At 41.6% G+C, this 23,007-nt stretch overlaps 2 protein-coding genes across 5 annotated transcripts in view; one reads left to right on the top strand and one right to left on the bottom strand.

The window, feature by feature from the left end:
- The window catches only part of TIAL1 (TIA1 cytotoxic granule associated RNA binding protein like 1), a 36,159-nt gene extending 32,914 nt beyond the window's left edge, over positions 1-3,245 (top strand). For all 4 annotated transcript variants that reach the window (XM_063132724.1, XM_063132723.1, XM_063132722.1 and 1 more), the window contains 2 exons: positions 1,683-1,774; positions 2,155-3,245. In XM_063132724.1, coding sequence (XP_062988794.1) covers positions 1,683-1,774; positions 2,155-2,207 — 145 coding nt within the window. In that variant the 3' untranslated portion in view covers positions 2,208-3,245. The remainder of the gene's footprint in view (positions 1-1,682; positions 1,775-2,154) is intronic.
- The window catches only part of INPP5F (inositol polyphosphate-5-phosphatase F), a 169,167-nt gene extending 152,572 nt beyond the window's left edge, over positions 1-16,595 (bottom strand). The window contains exon 1 of the mRNA XM_063132728.1: positions 16,554-16,595. The gene's annotated coding sequence lies outside the window, so the exon portion shown is untranslated. The remainder of the gene's footprint in view (positions 1-16,553) is intronic.
- Positions 16,596-23,007: the final 6,412 nt, after the last annotated feature.

Below are 23,007 nucleotides of genomic sequence, written 5' to 3'. Positions count from 1 at the left end.
AGCATACAGTGGTGGCCAAAATTGTGGACACTTTTTGAAATTTTCATGTTTTGCAACTTTGCATGCTTATAGAAAATGTTCTGTTTCACGAAATTCAAATTTTTATATATTAATTGAAAAAGAATTTAATGCTGAATTCAGTACAAAAACAGAATGCAAATATCTGCAGTACAAAAAAAGTTATGCTTACTTTAGTCTAAAAACAAACACAGGTGTGATTGAGGGAAGAAGTGGATTGGAATTGCAAACCCTACTGGCCAATCACAGTCCTTGTTCTGGGGACCAATCACATGGCAGTAGCTGCGATACATCATGTTTGAAGTTGGGGAAAGTCAGTTTTGCTGTTCTGTAACTGAAGCGCAATTGGAGATTGTGTGAATATTTGAAGTATTTCTCAAATTAAAAGTGTACGTACATACGTACATCATAAATAGAGCAATGGCTCCAAAGAAAAGAGTTGATTGGACACCCAGGAAAAGAAGCAGGATTGTTGTATTACGTGAATCAGGTCTTTCAATTGATATATAAACAGAACATTTTCTATAGGCATGCAAAGTTGCAAAACATGAAAATTTCAAAAAGTGTCCACAATTTTGGCCACCGCTGTATTCAGAAGATAGAAGTGTGGGTCAGGAAATCTCATGATCTGGATGGAGGTGTGCAACTAGTTCTGGATGAGGTTTCACTCCCCCTATAGGGCCAGGCAAGCAGTTTGGGAGTACTCCTAGACTCTGCATTATCTGTGGAGACACTGGTGGTGTTGTGGCCAGAAGTGATTTTTACCAGCTTTGACTGGTTTGCCAGATGTGGCCTTATCTAGGAAAAGCAAATCTTGCCTCGATGACACGTGCTTTGGTTGCATCCAGGCTACACTATTGCAATGCACACTATGTGGGGCTTCCCTTAATGGCTGTCTATAAAATTTAACTGGTGCACAATGCAAACCCTGGAACACTTGTAGGAGCTTGGAAGTAAGATCACATTACAGCTGTTCTGGACCAATTACATTGTCTATTTCCAGGCCTAATTTAAAGTGCTGGTATTAACCTTTAAAAGCCCTAAGTAGTATGGGACCAGGGCCACCTGCACCCATATGAACCTGCCTGAACACTAAGATCAGCATCTAAAGGCCTATACTCTGGCTGTTAGATTAGTGTTCAGTAGGGACAGGGATTTTTCTTTGCCCCCACATCTTAGAAATACCTGCCCCAGGAAAATATATATGACGTCTTCATTGCTTTTGTTTAGGAAAGTCTCAAATACTTTTTGTATTCTAGTTCAAGTTTGGATAATTTTTTGGTACTGTGCTATACAAAAGGATTTTATTTGCTGCTGTTATAGTTTAATGTTCTAATATTTTGGAAATCTAATATATTTTCTTATGACCTTTAAGTCTGTAAACCAGCTTGTGAGAGAGATACCATGGAAGGTGGGTTTAAAGAAGGCATTGTGTCTTATAGATCGCTGTGGGAATAGAACAGCTAAACTTGAAGGTATTGCAAACTGCATATGGATAGAATTGTTCACTCTTTATATTTAGGATGGAGACAAATATTTATAGTATCTTCTCTCTTTATGTTTTTTTGCGCGTAAAGTGGCCTTGTTAGAAGATGGCTCGTTTTTTAGTTGCCCAAACAAATAACTTGTTCTTCTTTTCTTTTTTCTTTTCTCTTAAAATAAAGTCAGACACCTTCTGCAGCCTGGATGAGTGGATTTGGTGCTCAGCCTGCCCAGGGACAAGCTGCTCCTGTAATACCTAATCAGGCTGGATATGGTATGGCAAGTTACCAAACACAGTGAGCTGGGACTCTGTTTAGAAGTGTGATTTCAAGATAGGTTTCAATTTCCAGTGATTATTCTGAAGACTGGAATATAGACATTGGCGGGGGTGGGGAGGAAAAGAGAATATTTATTTTGAAAATTGAAAATGTTTGGAACCTTTAGCACAGCGTTTGCTTTGGTGAAGGACACAAATGTCTTCTAGTTATGCCTTTTTAAGTTTTGTGTTCATGATGGATATGAACATGTTTTCTTTATGTACAAAATTTAAAATAAAGTCAATAAAGACGATTCTGACTTCAAATTTTGGTATGTTAGAAGGAAATGTTTAACAATCTGATTCTTAGATTACCATTCCATTTTTTTTGTCTTCAGTGTTTTACATCACAGATTTTAAGAAAAATGACATTAAAGATGCTTTTAGTTGAACATTAAATCCTGACGTTTTGGCTGTGGACCAAACATTACATCAAACGAAGACAGTGTTTTCTTCAATAACCACAAAGCCATCATTCAGAAGACATACTCATGGAAATAGTGTTTTTAAAATTAATTTTTCTATACGTTTTCAAGAAACCGAAGCCTGGTATAAATGTTTCAGTCTGTTTGCTGAAAAACAGTGCTGTCTGCAATACTTGAGCAAACACTTGTTATCCACATTCAGGAGTATATTAAAACTGTTCAAATCTAGTTTGCTTGAAGTGCAAAACTGCATTTAATTTTGGGAAGCATTTTTAGAGTATGGCACTTAGGCAGTCATACCTGTTCTTTTACATAAGTTTGTACCTAACTGCACTGTTACAAAAGCATGCTCAGACATAGAAGTAGCAATGTAATTACTCAAAGTAATACTTAATATCCTCTGCTGCTCTGTTTGCAGTAGATTGACAAGAATGTGCAAGACTGACACTTCCAAAGTTGGCTACAATGTAAAGTGAAAAATTACTATACAAAGAGCCTTAATTTTAAATTCATAAATCTTTAATTCAATTCATGTTGTCACTATAAATCGGAATTATTTTGTTTTATGTTACTCAGTATGTAAATATTTTGGTTGACCACCTTGTATACCTACTTGAAGGTTCCTATAAGTTGTATAGTATCTGAGTGTTTTAAAAAAAAATCTTGGGATGTTTTTTAAGTCTAGAAATATTTAGCCCAAGAATTTTTTTAACCAGATTGTTGAAATACTTATTTTAGAAATTCCTCAATGTGCCATTTGGTTAACAGAAATGCAGTTGAAACAAGTATACTGAGTTGTGGCTTATTCTTAGCTCTTTTTTTCTTTTTGGTATTTTGGGCTGGCTTGCATGTGACGAACCTGTACAGAGGCTGGGTTGTTTGTGCACTGAGTATTATTGGGATAAATCATGAAGTTGTTCAAATGGTATACTTGGGTTATTTCTCACTTATGTTATGGATAACACTGACACAACTGCCTCAATAAATTTGAAGTTGAAAATGAATGTAAGACAGATACAAGAACTGTGTGTGTTACCGATGACAGCTAGGTGGTGCAGATGATTCATCTCTGAATTTGATACGCTGAAGCCATCCACTCAGCTGAATAGTCTGTTCCAATAATAATAATAATAATAATAATAATAATAATAAGAAGAAGAAGAAGAAGAAGAAGAAGATATTTGCATTTTGGTGGACTCCAATTGCGGGGAAGCCTACATGCTTGGTTAATATATATAATATAAATATTAACGTTGAGTCGCTATAACAAGAATCTCATATTACAGATCTAGCACATTTTGAAAAGGGCTTCATGCGTTCCCTAGTTGAGAAGGACGCTCTTCTTTCTTTTGGCCAAACTAAATATCACCTTGCTCCTTGAACAATGAACAGGAGAATTTTTGCAATTCTGGCAGATGTCTCCTCGGAGTTGATTGCAGAGATGTCATTATTTTTAGGACCAGCTTTCTCTGCTGTTTGAAATACTCCAATGTCTGTGCTGTAACTGAAATGTTCTCTAGGAATTCTGAATTTCTAAATCACTTTTTAAGGCTAGGGTAACAGAAAAGCAATTATAAACTGTATAGTGAAGTCTTTACTAATACTGGATATTGTCACCGCTGTTAAAGATAGTTTTATTCATCATTCAGTCCATGAAATAGCAGGTGTTTTCATCTTCCAAATTTATATCCTCTAGTTTTATTTTACAAAGTAAGTGTAGCAATAAACTTGGAAAGGAATGTTATGTTAGTGGCCCTGTTCAGAAACCACGGCTTCAACCACGATGAATAAGGCTTTTTGTCTTATTCACCATGATTAAAGCCATGGTTTAAGGTGTCTTCTGAAAAGGGCCACAGTCTTTCAGGGGTGTTGTATGTTAGAGGAAGTTTTTTCTAAGCCTGAATTTTAGATTCAGCAATATTCCTCACTCTTGGCGATCTCAACTGAGGCCCTAATCCTTATGTTTTAATGTACACATTAATTCAAGTCTGAAAAGAAGATAGAAACCGCTAAAGGTTCAGGTTCTAAATTGTCCTTTCTTAGGATTTTAATCCTTTTAATCCAGAAATGTTTTCCTTCTAATTCTCTTGTACTTTATTCAAGCCTTAAGATAAATGGAGAAGAGTGGGCTGAGTGGGGAAGATAATTTCTGTGAGTGGAACCGAAGATGTCTTTGCCTGATTCTCCTCCTTCCATGCCACATCCACTTTAATCGGCACAGCCCCTCACCTCTAAGGGAGCATTTTCAGGGGGATCTTTGGCCAAAAAGAGAGCAGGAAAGTCAGCTGGGGGGGGGGGGGGCACCACCACCTCGGGTGGATAACTGAATCCAGTGCTTTGTGTTCTGTTGACTAGTAGTGCAATCATATGCATGCCTACACAGAAGTGTGTATAGTACAGCAACCTACGAAGGTCCAATTTGTGACCATTTTATTCTTTGAGAACGAACTGTTGCTTTTCTAAATGTTTCAACAGAGTTGGGAATTTTTTTGGCACCAAAGAACTTTTGATGCTACATTTCCCCCTCCTGCCTCTTAGTTGTAATAAACCTGGTTCCAGGGCTGCAGAAATCAACCACCACCCCACCTCATACTACTAGAAGGTGAAAACACTGATGAAAAAAATATGATACCCATGTACATATGTGAACTTGAGCAAAGGTTTCAATTAAAATCTATGGCAAGTGTTTCAATAAAGCAAAAACATTGGATTTATACTGCATTTTCATGTACATTTTCCCTATACAGTGTAGCCTTACCGATCCACAATGTATTGGAATCAAAATATGCCGAATTCTAGCAGCATTCTTATAAATTTGTGTTCAGAATAACGGTAGTTAATCTATTCTGTTTAAGTATTTGTTAGAAAAAATCCTTCCAGTCTGTGGGTGTATCTATTCACAGAGGAATTATTTTCATCTGGCTTCCCTGCTGAACTCTCAATCTACCCTGTAACCTAAGATAAAGGCCTTGCTCAAGAGAAAACGGTCGTGGGTTTCTAACCTGCTTCTTGGATAGGGCCTATACACATACTGTGAAGTAAAGCTGGTATAGAATCTCTCTGGATTCTTGGAGAAAATCCTACCTCATCCAATCTATGTTTCTCAAATAATGCATGTGTACACTAGTTTAATTACCTTACAAATCTCATATACGTAAACATTGGAATACATGTTGAGTGTGAAGGTACCATCTGTGTCCAACTACAAAATAGGATCATGTTTTAAATAGCTCCAGAGTTGCAGTTCTCCTGCACTTTGTCAAGCAGTTTGCATTGTTAACCTCCACATAAATTAAAAATAAAAACTTCCAAAGCCCATACAATCTTCCTAAGTACTAGACTTAGGGCAAGGGAATGAAGTTTAAAAATGGGAACTCCGGGTTAACCTACATTTGCCTTAATGTTTCTACATCTTCCTACCTTAAATTTCTCTCCATTTTTAAAAACACCAAACCACAAGTCTGTGACATTGCGTAGACCTATAGAAGCAGCTACTCAGTATTATCTTTGCGATGTCAAATGTACATTGGTAATGTCCACTCTTCATTTGGGGACACTCCAGAGCTAGGCAACAGAGAGCATGTGTGTGCACACACGGGGCATAATCTAGGATCCAATTAATATAAAGCAGGGAACACATGAAGAGAACCAAGACAACAGACACCTTCACTATATTGAAGACTAAAAGCAAGTTGTACAGCTAGTGCTTTACCTATTACACTTCCCACAATATCTTACATCAATGATGACCAGAAATAACTTCCTCGCAACTGAATCTTGGATGAATCCAAAGCAAAAGCTTCTTGAGAATTTTTTTTACTGTAGAGCCCTCTGTGCAAAGGGCAAGTGTCTATTTGTGCTAGACAGGAACAAAAGATCCTCCCCTTCCCTGAGTTCTCCGTATGCTAGATGACCTTAGAAGAGATGAGGATTTGAAACAGAGCAGCCACAACAGTATCCAAAATCTTAGATTATAAGCATCCTCAAGAAGCTTAAAGTGGCATAGGTAAGATCCCCACAGTGTCTCCTGCCCAGGTGCTACTTCGCTTTAGTAAAGGTTGCTGTGCCAACTTGGGTGCTAACTAGTAGTTACCTGTTGACATGTTGTCTAGGACATGAGGGAGTTGGTGTGGATCTTGCCATTTCTTCATAGGCCAGCCAATTTATAGGATTATAATTGCAGCAACTTTGTTTCCAGTGGGGAATCTCCTAAAAACAATACCTTGTAACAACTTGAAAAGTTGGGAAGATACTGTTCTTTTAAGCAAGTAGACTTCAGCCCAGGATAATACTCTGATCTGTGTGAAGTGGGTTGTGTTTGTTAGTCTGTGTGAATCGCAATTCTGAGCATTGAATGATTCCATACTTAAATCTTGGTTTTGGGGTGGAATAGGAGGAGAACAGATCAGACCTGTTTTAGTAAGTAGTATGATGTAAACAGTTGTTGAATACTACAAAGGTCTTCTAAATACTATGGAAGTTTGAGTTGCCAAGACTTAAGTATCACTTAGCTAGTACTTCATTCAAGTATTCCTTTGGTATACCAAGGCTTGTGCCTACATGAAATGTAGTTACTTGTACTTCTAAAACACTTTCTATCTGTATAAACTAATTGAACTACTATTGCAACTTACTGTAGGTTTAAGTGATATTTCTTCAAAATTAAAGTCTGGTCCTTAGCATCCACCATAGCTTTTAAATTATGGGAAATACTGAAGAAAAGCCCATCCAAATTATCAGCCTATAAACAATTGTGCAAAGTTGAATATAAACACACACATACACAATCTAAGTGATGTTTAATGAGAATGTCCTGATATGAAGAGACATTGTTTATATTTGGAAATAGCAACAGCAACTAGGCTGTTGCTTATTCTATATCAGGTTCCCTATTCAATTCAGTAAAGGGAACCTTGCTACTATTAGGGTTCTCTGATTCCATGCACTTACAGCAAAACCCTCGTAGCTGATAGATTGTTAATTTGCCTAGATTAGTTAATTCTATAAAGTGAGAATCTGAAAGGAGGCCCAATTATTCCAAGGTAACAAATCTATTGAAAGTACAGAGAGGGCTGTAACTGGAGATCCAAGGTTGTATCCAATGTTAATCCTACTTTGAGCAGAACCATTGAAGTGAATGGGACTTGTGTTAGGTTGATCTCTACCTATAAAGCAGAAAGTATGTGTGTGTCAGGTATGTCCCTAAATGTTTACCCAGTTCCACATATGGTACTGCCTTAATGCTGTTCACCCAGACAAGACTTCGTGTACATGGATCAGAAAAAAACTAAAAACATGAATTTTGTGGTTTTAAATACGTTTAAAGAATTTAATAAAAACCTAGGTTTACACCTACAACTCCCAGCATGCCTTGGGTGGAACTCCCAGCATGCTTTGGGTTGGCCAGACTTACTGGCCTTTAGCAGCCATTGTGATTCCTAAAGTTACTCAACCCAATTCCACATAAAAGGAAACAACCCACATAAAGGGCTGCATCCATTTGTGGAGCTGCAATGCCTCCAATTTTAGTTTGACTGGATAATTAAAGAAATAAGGGATATGGTTCAGGCATATAGTTTGTGTCGTGTAGTTGGTAGTTACAGAGGAAAGTATTTTAGAGATCACACAATCTATGGAATTCATTGTCACAATATATAGTAATAGCCACTAATTTAAAGGGTCTTTGAAAAAGTGTTACATGGAGGGTAGGTCTATCAGTGGCTCTTACTCATGAAAGTTAAATGTTCTTCTTCGTGGTCTCTGTGCATCACACAAAATGGGGCTCTGCGCCTGCGCGGAGTCTCGATCAGGAAAAACTTCTATAGCTGAGGCGTTTTTGGCGGGAACCCCTCCCCCACGCGCGGAGTGCGCATGCGCAAGCTGAGGGGTTCCTGCCCAGAAGCTCAGTTCTCTTTCGACCGCCATTGTGGTGACCTCGTTTGGAAAATTCTCTGTAGAAAATAAAATTGTAAGAGGCGTTTTCTTCTTCTTCTTTCTATCCTTCTCATATTTCTACTTTATTATTATTATTATTTTACATTTTTCTTTTCCTATTTTTTCACGAAAAGCGAAAACGCCCGAAAGGGCGCATGGCCCTCAAGGCCCCGTTCAGGAAGTGTACGAAGTGTGGAAGTAAACTTCCCCCCTCAGACGGACACTCCTTGTGCCTTTTGTGTTTGGGTGAAGCCCATATTGTCGAGACCTGTCGTTTTTGCCAAGCTTTTTCCAAGCAAACACAACGACACAGGTCAGATAGGCTAAAAGCCCTGCTTTGGAGCAAAGCCTTACAATCAGTCGAAAAACCCTCGACATCGACTTCCAGCACTATGGAGCCTGTTGAAACTTCCCCAAAATCTCCTTTATTGGCTCAGGAACAACAACAGCCGGAGATACCTGTGACACCTGGGAGAAGTGTTACGCTTTCCATTGCCAAACGATTAGCAAAGAAAGCAAAAAAGGCAAAACATACTGCCTCAAAACCGGAGGAGCGCAGGAAAAAGAGAAATAAAAAATCTCTTAAAAAGAGTGTGCCGAACCCTACTCGGCCGTCTTCTCCTCCTCCGATGACTAATATACCGATGTCGACGGTCGATACCGTACAATCCCCATCGGCATCGAGGAATAATCCTTTGCCGCAAACTTCGGTGGCCGAGGCTTCGGCATCGATGTCGATACCGGCACAACCTCTGCCACCTCCACCGCCGCCACCGCTTTTGTTGTCGCCTATACCGACACTAAGACCACAGTCGGCACACGGTCTGAGATTGACTTCAACGTCTGAAGGGGAAATCAGAGACATTTCTCCAACTCCTATACCACCTGGACAGACGCAACCTGAGGACAGGCGCTATAGACACGACTCCCCAGAGTCCATGTTTTCGGGTCACTCAGGGAGAGGCTATTATTATTATGACAGACCACTGCTGTCGAGAGACAGGTCCCGTTCACCACACCATGAGAGATGGGAACGGTATCCTCGCAGTGACCAATATTACGGTCGAGACATGTATTATCAAAGACCTTATGAAGGACAGTGGGGATATTCTCCCCAAGCCTATCACGCCCGACTACCAGATTATGGGGGACATCCACGGGTTGAACCTGTAGCTAGACCGTCTGCTACAATGCCTAACCCTCAATCCAGTCTCATCGATGCCAGTACACAACCAATGCAACCGCCTTCAACTCTACCTCCCAGTATACAGGCATCCCAACCACAACAACCGGAACCACTCATTCACATGCCGGTTCCTAGAGTCAATTCTCCATCGTCTCCTCACGACGATTATGAGTCTGATTCTTCATCTTCGTCGTCGGCACGACCATCCATTGCGTCCCCAGATATAGAGGTCGCTCCACAAGGGGGCACCTCCCCATCAGAGGATTTGGGTCATTTTTCCGACTAGATTATTAGAATGGCTCAAGCATTAGGTCTACAAGTCGAACAATCCACATCCTCGATACAGGATCCGGTCTTCGACTCCATCTCGTCCGATACCTCGAAACCAGTGGCCATCCCTATGTTACCAGCCTTACTAGAAACTATTAAACAATCTTGGAAGTCACCTTCGACTGCCCCGCCAACTTCTAAGAGACTAGAGGGGATGTACAAGGTCCAGAACGCAGATGTCCAGTTCCTTTTTTAGCATCCGCCTCCGAACTCCATCGTCGTCGAGGCCGCTCAGGGAAAAAGCAGGCATCAGCATTCATCACGTGTCGATAAAGAGGGACGTTGTTTAGACCTCCTAGCACGCAGGTTATATACTTCCTCATCCTTAGGCTTAAAAATTACAAATTACCAAGCAGCAATGTCTGGTTACCAATTACTGCTATGGGACAAGATGGGGAAATTGATGGAACACTTACCTGACGACAAGAAGCATTTGGCTAGACTCTTCTATTCCGAAGCTTCACAGCTATCTCGTCAGCAGATACATACCTCCAAACACCAGGTTGATTGTATCGCAAAGACCCTGACAGGACCCATAGCACTCCGTCGACATGCTTGGCTCCGCTCGGCGGGCCTTTCTCAAGAGGCTCGCTCTAGAATAGAGGACTTACCATTCGACGGTATCGGGCTTTTCAATGCCGACACCGACAATTCGCTCGATACCATACAAAAGGCGAGAACAACAGCCTGCCGTACGGGGTTCAACCAACCCCAGCAACAATTCCAATGACGCTGGGTTCGACCACGTTCTTCATATTATCCTAATAGACAACAATACCAACAAGCTCAACCTCGTCAACAACCACAACAGCAACAACAGCCCTTCCAGCAACGTAAGCAATTCGCGGGCTACAGAGGCAGAGCAACTCCTCGAAGGACCGACACAAGCTTTAGGCGGCGTCTTTGATTTCCCCCCCTCACCTGTGGATAATCCCACCATTTTCTTTGATGATAGACTCTCCCACTATTACCATCAATGGGAGACTATCACTACCAACACCTGGGTCCTCTCTATAATTCAAAGACGATATCGAATAGAATTTAAAACCCTCCCTCTTCTTGGTAATGTAAAGGTTACGCCACCTACTATACCCTTACTCCAGGAGGTCGATATGCTTCTTAGCAAAGGCACTATCGAACCTATTCCAGGGAGTCAGCTTCAAAAGGGTTTCTACTCTAGGTACTTTACCATACCGAAAAGAGACGGAGGGCTTCGCCCTATTTTGGATTTACGTTTACTAAATGTACATATCACAACCAAAAAGTTTAGGATGGTTTCTTTAGCTTCTATTACCCCTTTATTATTTAAAGGACAATGGTTTGCATCCATTGATCTTCGTGATGCGTATTTCCACATCGCCATGGAGGGCACATACCGAAGATATTTACGTTTTATAATTGACCATAACATCTACCAATACAGAACTCTCCCGTTTGGCCTATCCACGGCCCCGAGAGTTTTTTCAAAATGTATGTCTACAGTCTGTGCTCACCTTCGTCTCAAGGGAGTAGAAGTCTATCCATATCTTGATGATTGGCTTTTGGTAGCACCAACAAAACAACAACTACAAAATTCGATACAAATTACTTGCTGTTTATTATGTAAATTAGGCCTCTATATCAACTATGAAAAATCCCAATTAAACCCCTCACAGGTCATCCAGTTTATTGGGGGGATCCTCGATTCTGTAGCCGCCCGAGCCTTCTTGCCAGCCACTCGACGCGAACGCATCATTCATCTCGCTCAAATTTTTCAACGTCGACCCCACATATCGGCGTTCAAAGTACAACAACTTTTAGGCCTCATGGCTTCTACCACTGCAGTGGTTCAGTATGCCCGCCTGAAGATGCGACCACTTCAATCTTGGTTTCTGAAACACTTCAATCCTCAAAAGGATTCAAAAAATCTCTTACTGTACCCCCCAGCTACAGTAAAGGACTCTCTTGTATGGTGGACGGTAACCGACCATCTAGCACAAGGAATCCCATTCAGTCAAGAACAACCAACAAAGATATTGACTACGGATGCTTCAATGAGGGGTTGGGGCGCATATCTAAGCTCCCTAACTGTCCAGGGTCTATGGTCCAAAAAAGAAGCCAGGCAACACATAAATCTTCTCGAGCTGCGAGCAGTGCAAAGAGCCCTCGTTGCATTCAAATCCCAGATTGCGGGACATTTTATACAGATAACCACAGACAATACCACCGTGGTTGCGTATCTAAACAAAGAGGGTGGCACTAGATCGGAACGTCTTCTAAAATTGACAATGAAAATCTTCGACTGGTGCATCCCAAGACATGTCACTTTCACTGCCATCCATATTGCTGGCACCGAAAACACACTGGTCGATTTCCTGAGTCGATCCCATCATCTTGCACATGAGTGGCAACTCAACAGAACTGTGGCCAAATCAATATTCCAAACATGGAGCATACCAGACGTCGATCTTTTTGCCACGGATACAAACAAGATCGTCCACAGTTTCTGCAGCCGAGCAGGTCTAGGCAGGAACTCCTTGGGCGACGCCTTCACGTTGCAATGGACGAATGCTCTCTTTTACGCGTTTCCTCCGTTTCCCATCATACCCAGGGTGATTGCCAAGATAATTGCCAACAAGACCAATTGCATCTTGATCACTCCCTGGTGGCCGAGGCAAACGTGGTTTGCCCCACTCCTACGACTGTCAAACAGCCGATACCGACAGCTTCCACTGTTACCAACACTGCTGACACAACAACAAGGCAAAATCAGACACCCCAATCTACAAACCCTGAGGTTAACAGCATGGAACATTCAGTTCACCAACCTGATGTAACCTCCACTCGATTACAGGACATCCTAGACGCAGCTAGGAAACCATCCACTCGAAAATCATATATACAAAAGTGGACTACCTTTGAAAAATTTGCCAAAGACAATAATTTCAACCCTCTTTCTTCCACCATGGACCAAATTCTCATGTTTCTGTTATCTCTCTCAGAAAAAGGCTTATCCACGTCCTCCATACACGTATATCTCGCAGCAATATCATCAGTCCAGCCCAACATAGAAAGCTCAACTGTGTTTTCACATCCTCTGTCAAAACGTTTTCTGAAGGGACTCAATAATTTAACTCCACCAATCCGTACACGTATACCATCTTGGAGCATCTCAGTTGTACTAAAGTCATTAACTTCAAAACCATTCGAACCATTGGCCACAACAGACCTTTGGTTACTCTCCTTTAAGACAGCCTTTTTAATAGCCATTACTACGGCTCGGAGATCGAGTGAGCTTGCAGCTCTCTGTATGGATCCTCCTTATCTAACTTTTCATAGGGATAAGGCAATATTAAGACCTGACATAACTTTTCTGCCCAAGGTGGTTTCAGAATTCCATCTGAATCAAGATATTATTCTTCCTGCGTTTTTTCCTTCTCCATCATCACAGATGGAGATTACTCTTCATACACTGGACGTACGAAGGACCTTAGCCTTTTATAAACAGCGTACAGAACCTTTTCGCAAGTCACCCCGTTTATTTGTCTCCTACTCTGGTCAACATAAGGGCATGCCTATTTCGTCGCAATGACTTGCACGATGGATCGTTGAGACTATCAAGCTGGCATACCAACTTGCCAAACTCCCTCTGGACTCAAATGTCCAAGCTCATTCTACGAGGGCGATGGCCACTTCGACAGCCTTCGGCAAGGGCATTTCCATCCCTGAACTTTGCTGCGCTGCGACTTGGTCAAAACAATCGACTTTCGTGAAGCACTATTGCTTGGACATGAGAGCGAGAGCTGACTGCTCTTTTGGGAGATCTGTTCTTTCATCCATACTGACATAAGGACACCGACCCACCTCCAGTAAGTCAGCTCGCTAATCTCCCATTTTGTGTGATGCACAGAGACCACGAAGAAGAAATGCAGATTGCTTACCTGTAACCGTAGTTCTTCGAGTGGTCATCTGTGCAGTCACACAACCCACCCTACCATCTCCACTTTGGTGTAATAGGTATAGTAACTTATGTCTTTCTTAATAACATTTTTATATATATATACTGGTAGTTACCCTAGGGATATAGTAGCATTGTTTTGACAAAACTTTATTTCGGTATCGACACCTTCATCGATACTAACATTTAATACTACTGTAAGGACACTGGGTTCGGCATCGATGTCTCCATCGATGCCGGCAGCTTTTATTTTTGCTCGGTTTCGAGGCCACAATGTCGGTCTCCATGAACTGAGCTTCTGGGCGGGAACCCCTCAGCTTGCGCATGCGCACTCCGCGCGTGGGGGAGGGGTTCCCACCACAAACGCCTCAGCTATAGACGTTTTTCCCGATCGAGACTCCGCGCAGGCGCAGAGCCCATTTTGTGCGACTGCACAGATGACCACTCGAAGAACTACGGTTACAGGTAAGCAACCTGCATTTCAGAGGCTTTATGTTTGTGAGCAGAACAAGCTGTGGACAAAGGGGATGGATATTTCTAATGATTGTTGGCTGCCATGAGTACCATTTTTTAAAGGAAAGATGGGGTACAAATCAAGTGTGTATATGTTTACAAATTTTCCTGCCTCCTATCCCACATATAGGATATTGTGGTAGCAATAAACTAATTTTAAAAAACTAAAATACAAAATGGGATAATACAAAACTAAAACCTAACGTTATGCTGATGGTGGAAATTTTCTGCCAAACATTAAATTCATGTTTCAAAAGAATGTGCTATGCTCAGCTAGCATAAAGGCTCCCAAACAAAGTTTTTATCCATTTCCTAAACATCCCAATGAATAAACTGTAGTTCTCAGAAATGTGGGGTGACCTCCTTGGGTGTGGAACACCTGCAATGACGTGGTACAGAGTTCCAGCTGAAAGGATTTGGGGAGATGTGAAACTTCCCCCTAGCAAGAGTCCAAGACCTAGACAGACTGAATGCTGCTAGAAGAGGATTCTTGGATCTGTGCGGTATCCCAATCTGGCTTGGAAGGAGCTGTTTGTTTATTCTCTGTGTGATTTTAGAAGCGGATCCAGGTGTTCGTTTATCATTTCTAATAACAGTGTTGGATCAGGGCCCCAACTAACAGATCCTTGCTTGCAGCAGCAAACTGCATGAACATGATTCCATGGAAGAAGATCATGCTCTTACTGGTGCTGGATTGATGGGAGGGGTCAGCCTAAGTTTAGAAGAGGGCCTTGAACTCAAAACAGTGGATTGGGGAAGGAATATAATAAGCCACCCTAGCTTTTTTCCCCTGTCCCATGCTGCCCAGTTGTGCACTGACACATTACCATCATTACCTTTGGCAGGTGTGGTTTGTCATGTCCAAACCTGGTGTGGGCAGGTCACAACACACACACTACAACCCTAGAATAAGCCATGGATTCTGGGTGGTTCCCACACCGCACGTTTGCCAGGTTCAGATGACATGACAAACAATGCCCAACAAGGATCACTATGGTAATAACATGACACATGACCAGCATGTACAGAATGAGAAAGTAAACTATGATGGATTATTTTCCTTCTTTGATTGTGCAAATCCAGTCAATGAGAAATACTAATCTAGCATAGGAAGGGAATTCCATACAGAGGATACCACAACACAAAAAACATTGAGCTCTCAGATGGAAATATCAATCACAAGAAGGACTTCCCAGCAGATCTGAGGACATGGCAGGGGGCATGTATGGGTTGAAGTGTTGCTTCAGGCATCTTAGGCCTGATATATTAGTTTTAGGGAGGGAACCAGTGTGGGTCTTTGTCATTGCAAGAATGTCCACCTGAACTAGCCTGGCAATTTTGGAATCAGGATCTAAATCAGCCTTTCCCAACCTAGTGTCCTCAAGATGTGTTGGGACTGCAACTCCCGTTATTCCCAGCCAGAAAAGGATGATGGGAGTTGCAATCACAACACATCCTGAGTACACCAGGTTGAGGGAAGGCTGGTATAGACTCTTCTTTGTGGTCTCTGTGCATCACACATATGGGCTCTGCGCCTGCGCAGGGCCAGCTTCGGAAACTTCTATAGCTGAAAACATTTTAGGAGGGAACCCCTCCCCCACCATCCACTGAGCATGCTCAGGGGTTCCCGCCTAATCCCCTCAGTTCTCTTCAACCGCCTGTAGGGTCAACAGCTTGTGGAGACTTCTCGTGTGTGGTATACTTTACCTCAGCTGAAAATATTCTATTTTCCTTCTTGTCTTTTCTCTCCAGTTTTCTAATCTTTTCTATTTAGTTTATATATATATATATATATATATATATATATATATATATATATATATAAAGAATTCGTTTGTTGTTAGTTTATGGCACATCAAGGCCTCTTCAAGAAGTGCCCCATTTGCGGGCTAAAGATCATGCTAACCGACAGACATTCCCTTTGTTTGCTTTGCTTGGGGGACACACATTGTGGAATCTTGTGTGTTTTGTCTAAAATTCTCGAGGCAAGCGAGAAAAAACCGATCAGACCGGCTTTGGGCGTTGTTCTGAAAAAAGGCGTTGGAGGCAGTGGAGGTACCGAGAGGATCTCGACGCTCCAAATCTCCTATTATAATGGAGTCTATGCCCCAACCTCCTCCCGCGCGGAGTGAAGCCTTATCGGTTCCCACTTCCTCCTCTCAGCCGCATCAACAAAGGCGGCAAAGAAGATTTCTAAGAGAGTGAGAGAGCATTCTGGGGCTGACAACCCCAAAAAGAAAAGAGCAAACTTAAGATGGAAAATGGGAAGAAAAAACCCGTTGAAACCGACTTTGTTCAATCCGTTGAATTTTCATCCATCACCTGACACCACCCACCTCCGGGTAGTCAGCTTGTTATTCGCCCATATGTGTGATGCACAGAGACCACGAAGAAGAAAGACAGGTTGCTTACCTGTAACTGTAGTTCTTCGAGTGGTCATCTGTGCAGTCACACAACCCTCCCACCGTCCCCACTATGGTGTCATTCATGATTACCTGGTGGTTTACCTCAGTGAGACTGTTTAGGCGGTTTCAGGAACTGAGGAGATAGGGCGGGAACCCCTGAGCATGCTCAGTGGACGGTGGGGGAGGGGTTCCCGCGTAAAAATGTTTTCAGCTAGTGAAGTTTCCGGAGCTGGCCCTACGCAGGCACAGAGCCCATATGTGTGACTGCACAGATGACCACTCGAAGAACTACAGTTACAGGTAAGCAACCTGTCTTTAATGCTTATGATCAAAGATATAAAGAGCCATGAAGCTTGTGACATGCATCCAAGTGGATTTAGATAGCATTTACTTGAATAATTCTCCCCAATCTTTGCCTTGGCAAGCTGTTTTTAAACTGAGGACTGATTAAAAAAAACCCCTCAGTTTATTTTATGGCACTGGAACCAGATGTTCAAAGAAAAAAAGGGGGGACCAAAATTCCACTGGGCTAGCACAAACAAGTGGCATCAGCCTAAGCAGTTTTGGGGATCCTAGCCTACACAGTTTGCAATATACCATAGTATTTTGGCTGTTTATGGTTAATTCTTCTACCCTATCCAGTTATGTAATGTCAATATTCTGTACATTGAATACTAGGTGTTCTCCATTCAAATTTAAGTATCACTGCATTTCCTGCCAAAATAATTTGTGCTTCACATGAGAAATAGCCAAGTTGAAATAAATGGAGTTAATAAAACAATGAAAGACACTGAAGTACTTTCAGCAGTTTTTCTGAGAACAGCAAATGATTAAACTGTCAAGAGAAGGCCAGAGTTCAGATTTTCCAGATGTAGCTGTGTGTATGTTTTACCTCAATATCCTTTGCATATCCCTACCATGCCTGGGTACTTACTTGTAGGAGGTTGAAAATTGTAGAAATAACTGCTAGTCAAAAACCTTGTGGTGGAGATGCCCAAAAAACAGGCAGTAACAGTTCTATAAAATGATCCAGTCAGTGATCATACCATGGTTTAGTTTTTTTTTCCATTTATGCTTTACTGTCATGCATATGGTAGTTTAAATAGTTAATATGGTTATTGCAAACTCCTGTGAAAACCCTGTTTATATTACAGATGGCTAATTCCGGGCTTCTGTGAGAGTGCTTATGAGAACACATCTTTTAGACATCTTCAAAATTTGTGTAAGTCACCAGTTGACTTAAGCTTTTATAGAGCAGATGTTTAAACAAGTCTCTTAAACTGTCATATATTTAATAGCTGATAGTAATGCTTAGAAGAAGCCCAATTTTGATGTATTAGTTTCCTTATGGATCTTCCTGGGTCTATGCCTTTTCCAAAGACAGGCCTAAATTAGAACTTCCTATGAAAATACATCCAACTACAAGTGTTTGCTTTTGCTCAAAGTTTATGCATAGGCAACATTGTGCAGCTTTTCAAAGAAAAACCAAAACTAAGAAGTAGGTGCTGAGATAACATTTGACATATGGTGGTAAAGATACTGAAGGACAGAAAGCAAATAAAATCAGCTTAGGGTACATGTGTGTGTGTTTCCTGTTTCTAATGGCTTGAGAATCCAAAATTGCCACCCTCTGGTGGATGTTTTGAATGTCTCCACATAGAGGTTCATCAGACTAGCATTTTATCATATGCTTGCAACTGCCCACTTATGGATGTGTGAGCACCCTTGCTCACCTGCCACCTGCTCCTTCTGCTTGTTTTTCTGTCGCAAAATAGACCCCTTTTAATCTGAGTTTTTTAAAAAAACAACCACGAAATGTGCCATTATCTCCTGCTGTGTGCAGGAAAAGCTACGTGATACAAAACCCTGAATGGGCCACGTGGTCTTTGTTTACTTTCTCTTTCCCCTCAGGGCAGAATGAGGAAGTAATGAGGGATGAATGCGGGGGTGGAGAAGCAATGGTAAGGAAATGCCATCCCCCCCACCCACGTGTGATGATGCTAGTCAGTGCTTCCATAAAATGAGCTATTTGTGTGCATTGTGGGTCCTGGAAGGAATTTTCTCCACACCACCATGTTCCTGCACGCAAACAGCTCACTATATGGAAAATAGTTGAGAGCCAGTGCGGTGTAGTGGCTAAACTGTTGGACTGGGAGTCAGGAAATCTAGTCCCCACTCAGCCATGGAAGCTCACTGGGCCCCCATCTTGATGGCAGCACTTTGGTGCTATGGCCTGGCTCCCGCACTTGCATTCTTTCTCAGCATCTGCTAGAGACGGAATGCAAGTGCGAACTTTCCCCTTGGCCCTGAGCACCGGGAGGGATGGGGCAGGAACAAGGAAGCCAGAGGAGGACAAGGAGAGGGGTGCCGGGTGCCCAAACCACCTTTCCTCCCTCTGACCTCCCTCTATTATATTTAAAGATTTTTTTTAAAAAAAAGGGGGGGAGGAATGGGCCCCATTCCTCTCCTCCCCCCCGTTTTTATTTTTTTATTTTTACAGAGGCACAGGCCCATTCCTCTCCTCCCCCCCCCCAGTTTTTATTATTATTATTTACCACGGGACACAGGGCGCTCCTGAGGTCCACCCCCTTCCCTGTCCAGCCCATGGCAACCAATCATGGGGCTCCATGGGCTGTGACAAGCCTCCACTGCCAAAAGAGTTGGGGTAACTGCCCAATGTTTTTTCAGTGGAGTTTCTGGGGTTTGCCCCCAGATGGCTTCACAATGACAGATGCGTCATGTAGATGACCTGCCGCTACTGTGAATCCACCCTGGGGCAAACTCTTCGGGTAGACATGCCCCAGGTGTCTTTGGGCCAGTCGTAGTCTCTCAGCGCAATCTACCTCACAGGGTTGTTGTTGTGAGGATAAAATGGAGAGGAGGAGGATTATGTATGCCACCTTGGGTTTCTTGGAGGAAAACAGGCGAGCTACAAAAGTAATAAAGAAAGCAGTATCTTGCTCCTGCCTGGTTTCAAGGTTTTTGAATGGTAACATGCCTATCGTTTGGCATCTATTATTTTCAAGGAAATAATATGCAGATTTTGCACATGACCAAATTAGGTATGGCCTGCTACTACATGATATATATACTCACTGAATGTAAAATGAGATGTCCATCCTGGAGTTGGGCTATTAAAGCACTAATGGATAACTAGTGACATGTGCGGTCACTGGTGCTGCTCAAGATTTTTTCTCACATATACCCTGGTGAGTACCTACATTTTCCACACAGCTCCTTCCACAGAGCCTATGTGAACATCTTTCTGAACTACCTGACGTATTACTTTGCTCACAGATGCTGAGGTGTGAAGAAAATTTGGTTGTTGACTTTAGTTCCTCCCAGAAGATTGAATGTGTGTGAATATTCTATGAAATAACAGTAATTCCGCCAACTGATACCACAGCCTTCACTACTGCTTCTACCTTAAATATTGCATTTTAGAATTATAGATTTGCTACCCTACACTATATGTATGCTAACCTACAACTGAATATGCAATGCTCAGAAGAAAACACATACACACACCAATCTGGCAGCCCTGTAACACACTGCCAACACTGTTGATGCGTTTGCAAAGTGCATGTTCAGGCAAGCCTTATTCCTTGTTTGTACATGTGGGATTGTGAACTACATCAAAGCTTTTAAGATATATGGAGTTACCAACAATGGTAGATATTTTTAGTAGTTAATTGCTTCAATGATGTTTGCTAATCAGTATTTAACTACTGCTAGTATTTGTCCTCTGGGAGTTTTCAGGGGGGTGGGGGTACAAAATACCATAGCTCTTTGGTCTGAAGGATGCCTGTTCCTCCCATTCATTAATAATAAACACCCTTGTAGAAGAGTCTGTTATTCAAACCAGATGTCTTCTGTATTTAGACACAAAATTGGAGTAAATGAGAGTTAATTTATGAAGCTATAGAAGTTTCTGCCAAAGATGTCCTTTAGAAGCCCAGTTTCAAGGCCATGCTGAATAGAATGTGTTGGATCTGGACTTAGTCATGATTGGAAATAGACCCATTGAAATCAATGGGATGAGTAAATCATGACTAACTTAAGTCTCCTTGATTTTGATGAGACTACACTCAGCATGACTCAGAGCTCCATCACACCTACTTTTTTATCCAGTTTTCATCCATGGTTTCCCCTTCCGTTTCCTTAGCGAGTCAAGCGCAGGGCACTTTCACATCTGTGCATTGTTGTGCTCTTTCAGCTCATGTATCTTTTCACCTGGAGTGCTACTATGCTGGTGAAATCTCCTGCTCCGCCCCCTATGTTCTCCTTTCCCCTGCAGTTAATTGTGTATTTTAAAAAACATTTCTTTATTTCTGCCAAATACAATAGTACAGCAGCCTGAAAGTGTGCAATTACGGTAAAACAACTCACTATTCTTTCCCCTAAGATCATATTAAACAAACTCCAAGGAAGGGAGGCTGTTTGTAGGAAACAGGAGGGAGTGCATGGGCCGAGATTGTTGCTGCCCCTTGGCTTGTGAAAGGTTTACAGAGGAGGGGGAGCAAACCATTGCTTTGCTCTTTTCAAATGGAGGACAGATGAACAATCATTTTAACTAATTTCCTTTGTAAAGATGGTTAGGTCCCCTCCTTTGCTCCAAGGTAACCAAAATGCTTACATCTGCATAAGTTTTAAAGATAAAGGGATACAATTTGACGTCATAATAGCTCTTAAGGAGGGCTTTAGCCACCCCAAGTTTGAATCAGATAGGTTCAACTCTTGATTTTAAGAATTTTTTAAAATGGAAATTAACAAAATGCTTACATTTGTGTAAGTTTTAAAGCTAAAGAGATCAAACTTGACAAAGTGATAGTTCTTATTGAGGGCTTTAGCCATGACAAATTTTAATCAGATTGGTTCATCCCTTGATTTTTTAGGATTTTTTTCATTTCCCCCCTTAAACCCATTTTCCTGATAGTGCGAAGGATCGATTTTCTTTTCCTTAGATCATACAAAGCTGTGCATCTCCAAGTTCATAAAATAGAGATCTGCTGGTTCCCTTACTCAAGAGTAAATCCCATTGATTTCAACTGCATTTACATCCAAATCATACTAAAATCCTATGCATGCTTACCTTTGTGTAAGCCCCATTGAACAGAGAATTACTTCTGAGTAAACAGAAGTAAGACCTCAGAAGTAATCATAGGGTTGCAGAGCACTTCTTTAGACTTTTTTTTAAGCTTCTGAGTGACCACACTATTAAAAGTCAGTTCTATATGTGTTTACTCAGAAGTAAGTCTCTCTCTGTTCAGTGGGGTTTACCAGCATTGTTACAGAAGGAGGTGGTGGGAATAGGATTTCATCTTTTCCTTCAGGAAGGTTAAAACAGGCATCAACTTAATTTGTAAAACCACAACAACCTCCAATCTCATCCATAAGTTTTCCATTTAAGTAATATAATATACTTTCTGCTGATGTATATGCATAGGCACACCCAGGAGTTTTCTCATATTGCATCCTAACAAATATTACTGAGGTAAATTAAAATGTGGACTAATTGGTTTGCCAGATCTTGGTCCACAATCCAATTTACTGTTCTAAAGAAATCATGTGGCAATGAAATCTGCTTTCAAGCAAAATGCTTTATCTCCCCCCTTCCCCCTTTCATTCTTTGCCATGGTGCTACTGCAGCTTGTTCTCCCTTTACTTCCTGGCTATGGCACGTGGGACTCTCTCAACCCATACCTGTGAGGCCAGGATGTGGTTTTGGAGTTCCAGTAGATATGAAGTTATTTGTATTTATATTATTTATGTATAATAACATTTATATCCTGCAATTTCCTCTCCAAAGGTTGTTCAAAACAGCTAACAAAAACAAACCAAAAATATTACAGTCAATTAAAATTCAAGGAATAACTTTGACTTTCTGCTTGATGCCTGAGTTCTTTGCTAGTAGCATGCATCCTTCAAGTTAACAGAATGCTCTTGATATTGAAATGTGGCAATTCCACAGGGAGGGAGGGAGGGAGAAAGAGAGAGAAATATTTTGTAAAAGAGAAATATTGTGCAGAAAAGGGCAACTAAAATGATCAAGAAGCTGGCACATCTCCCCTATGAGGAAGGGTACAACAGCTGGGATTGTTTAGCTTGTAAAAAAGGAGGCTAAGGGGAGCCATGATAGAGGTGTACAAAATTATGCATAGTGTGGAGAATGTAGATAGGAAGACATTTTTCTCCCTCTCTCAAAATACTAGAACCTGGGATCATCCCATGAACCTGATTGGTGGGAGATTCAGGACAAATAAAAGGACGTTCTTCTTCACACAACACATAAATAAACTACAGAATTCACTGCTACAAGATGTAGTGATGGTCACCAATTTGGATGGCTTTAAAAGGGGGTTGGGTGAATTCCTGGAGGAAAAGGCTATCAATGGCTACTAGTCCTGATGGTTATGTGCTACCTCCAGTGTCCGAGGCAGTAAGCATGTGTGTGTGATATA

This window comes from Elgaria multicarinata, chromosome 8 (genome assembly GCF_023053635.1).
Source record: "Elgaria multicarinata webbii isolate HBS135686 ecotype San Diego chromosome 8, rElgMul1.1.pri, whole genome shotgun sequence".
Lineage (NCBI taxonomy): Eukaryota > Metazoa > Chordata > Lepidosauria > Squamata > Anguidae > Elgaria > Elgaria multicarinata.
The sequence above is the reverse complement of the archived record's forward strand: the minus strand, read 5'-3'. Positions and strand labels throughout refer to the sequence as shown.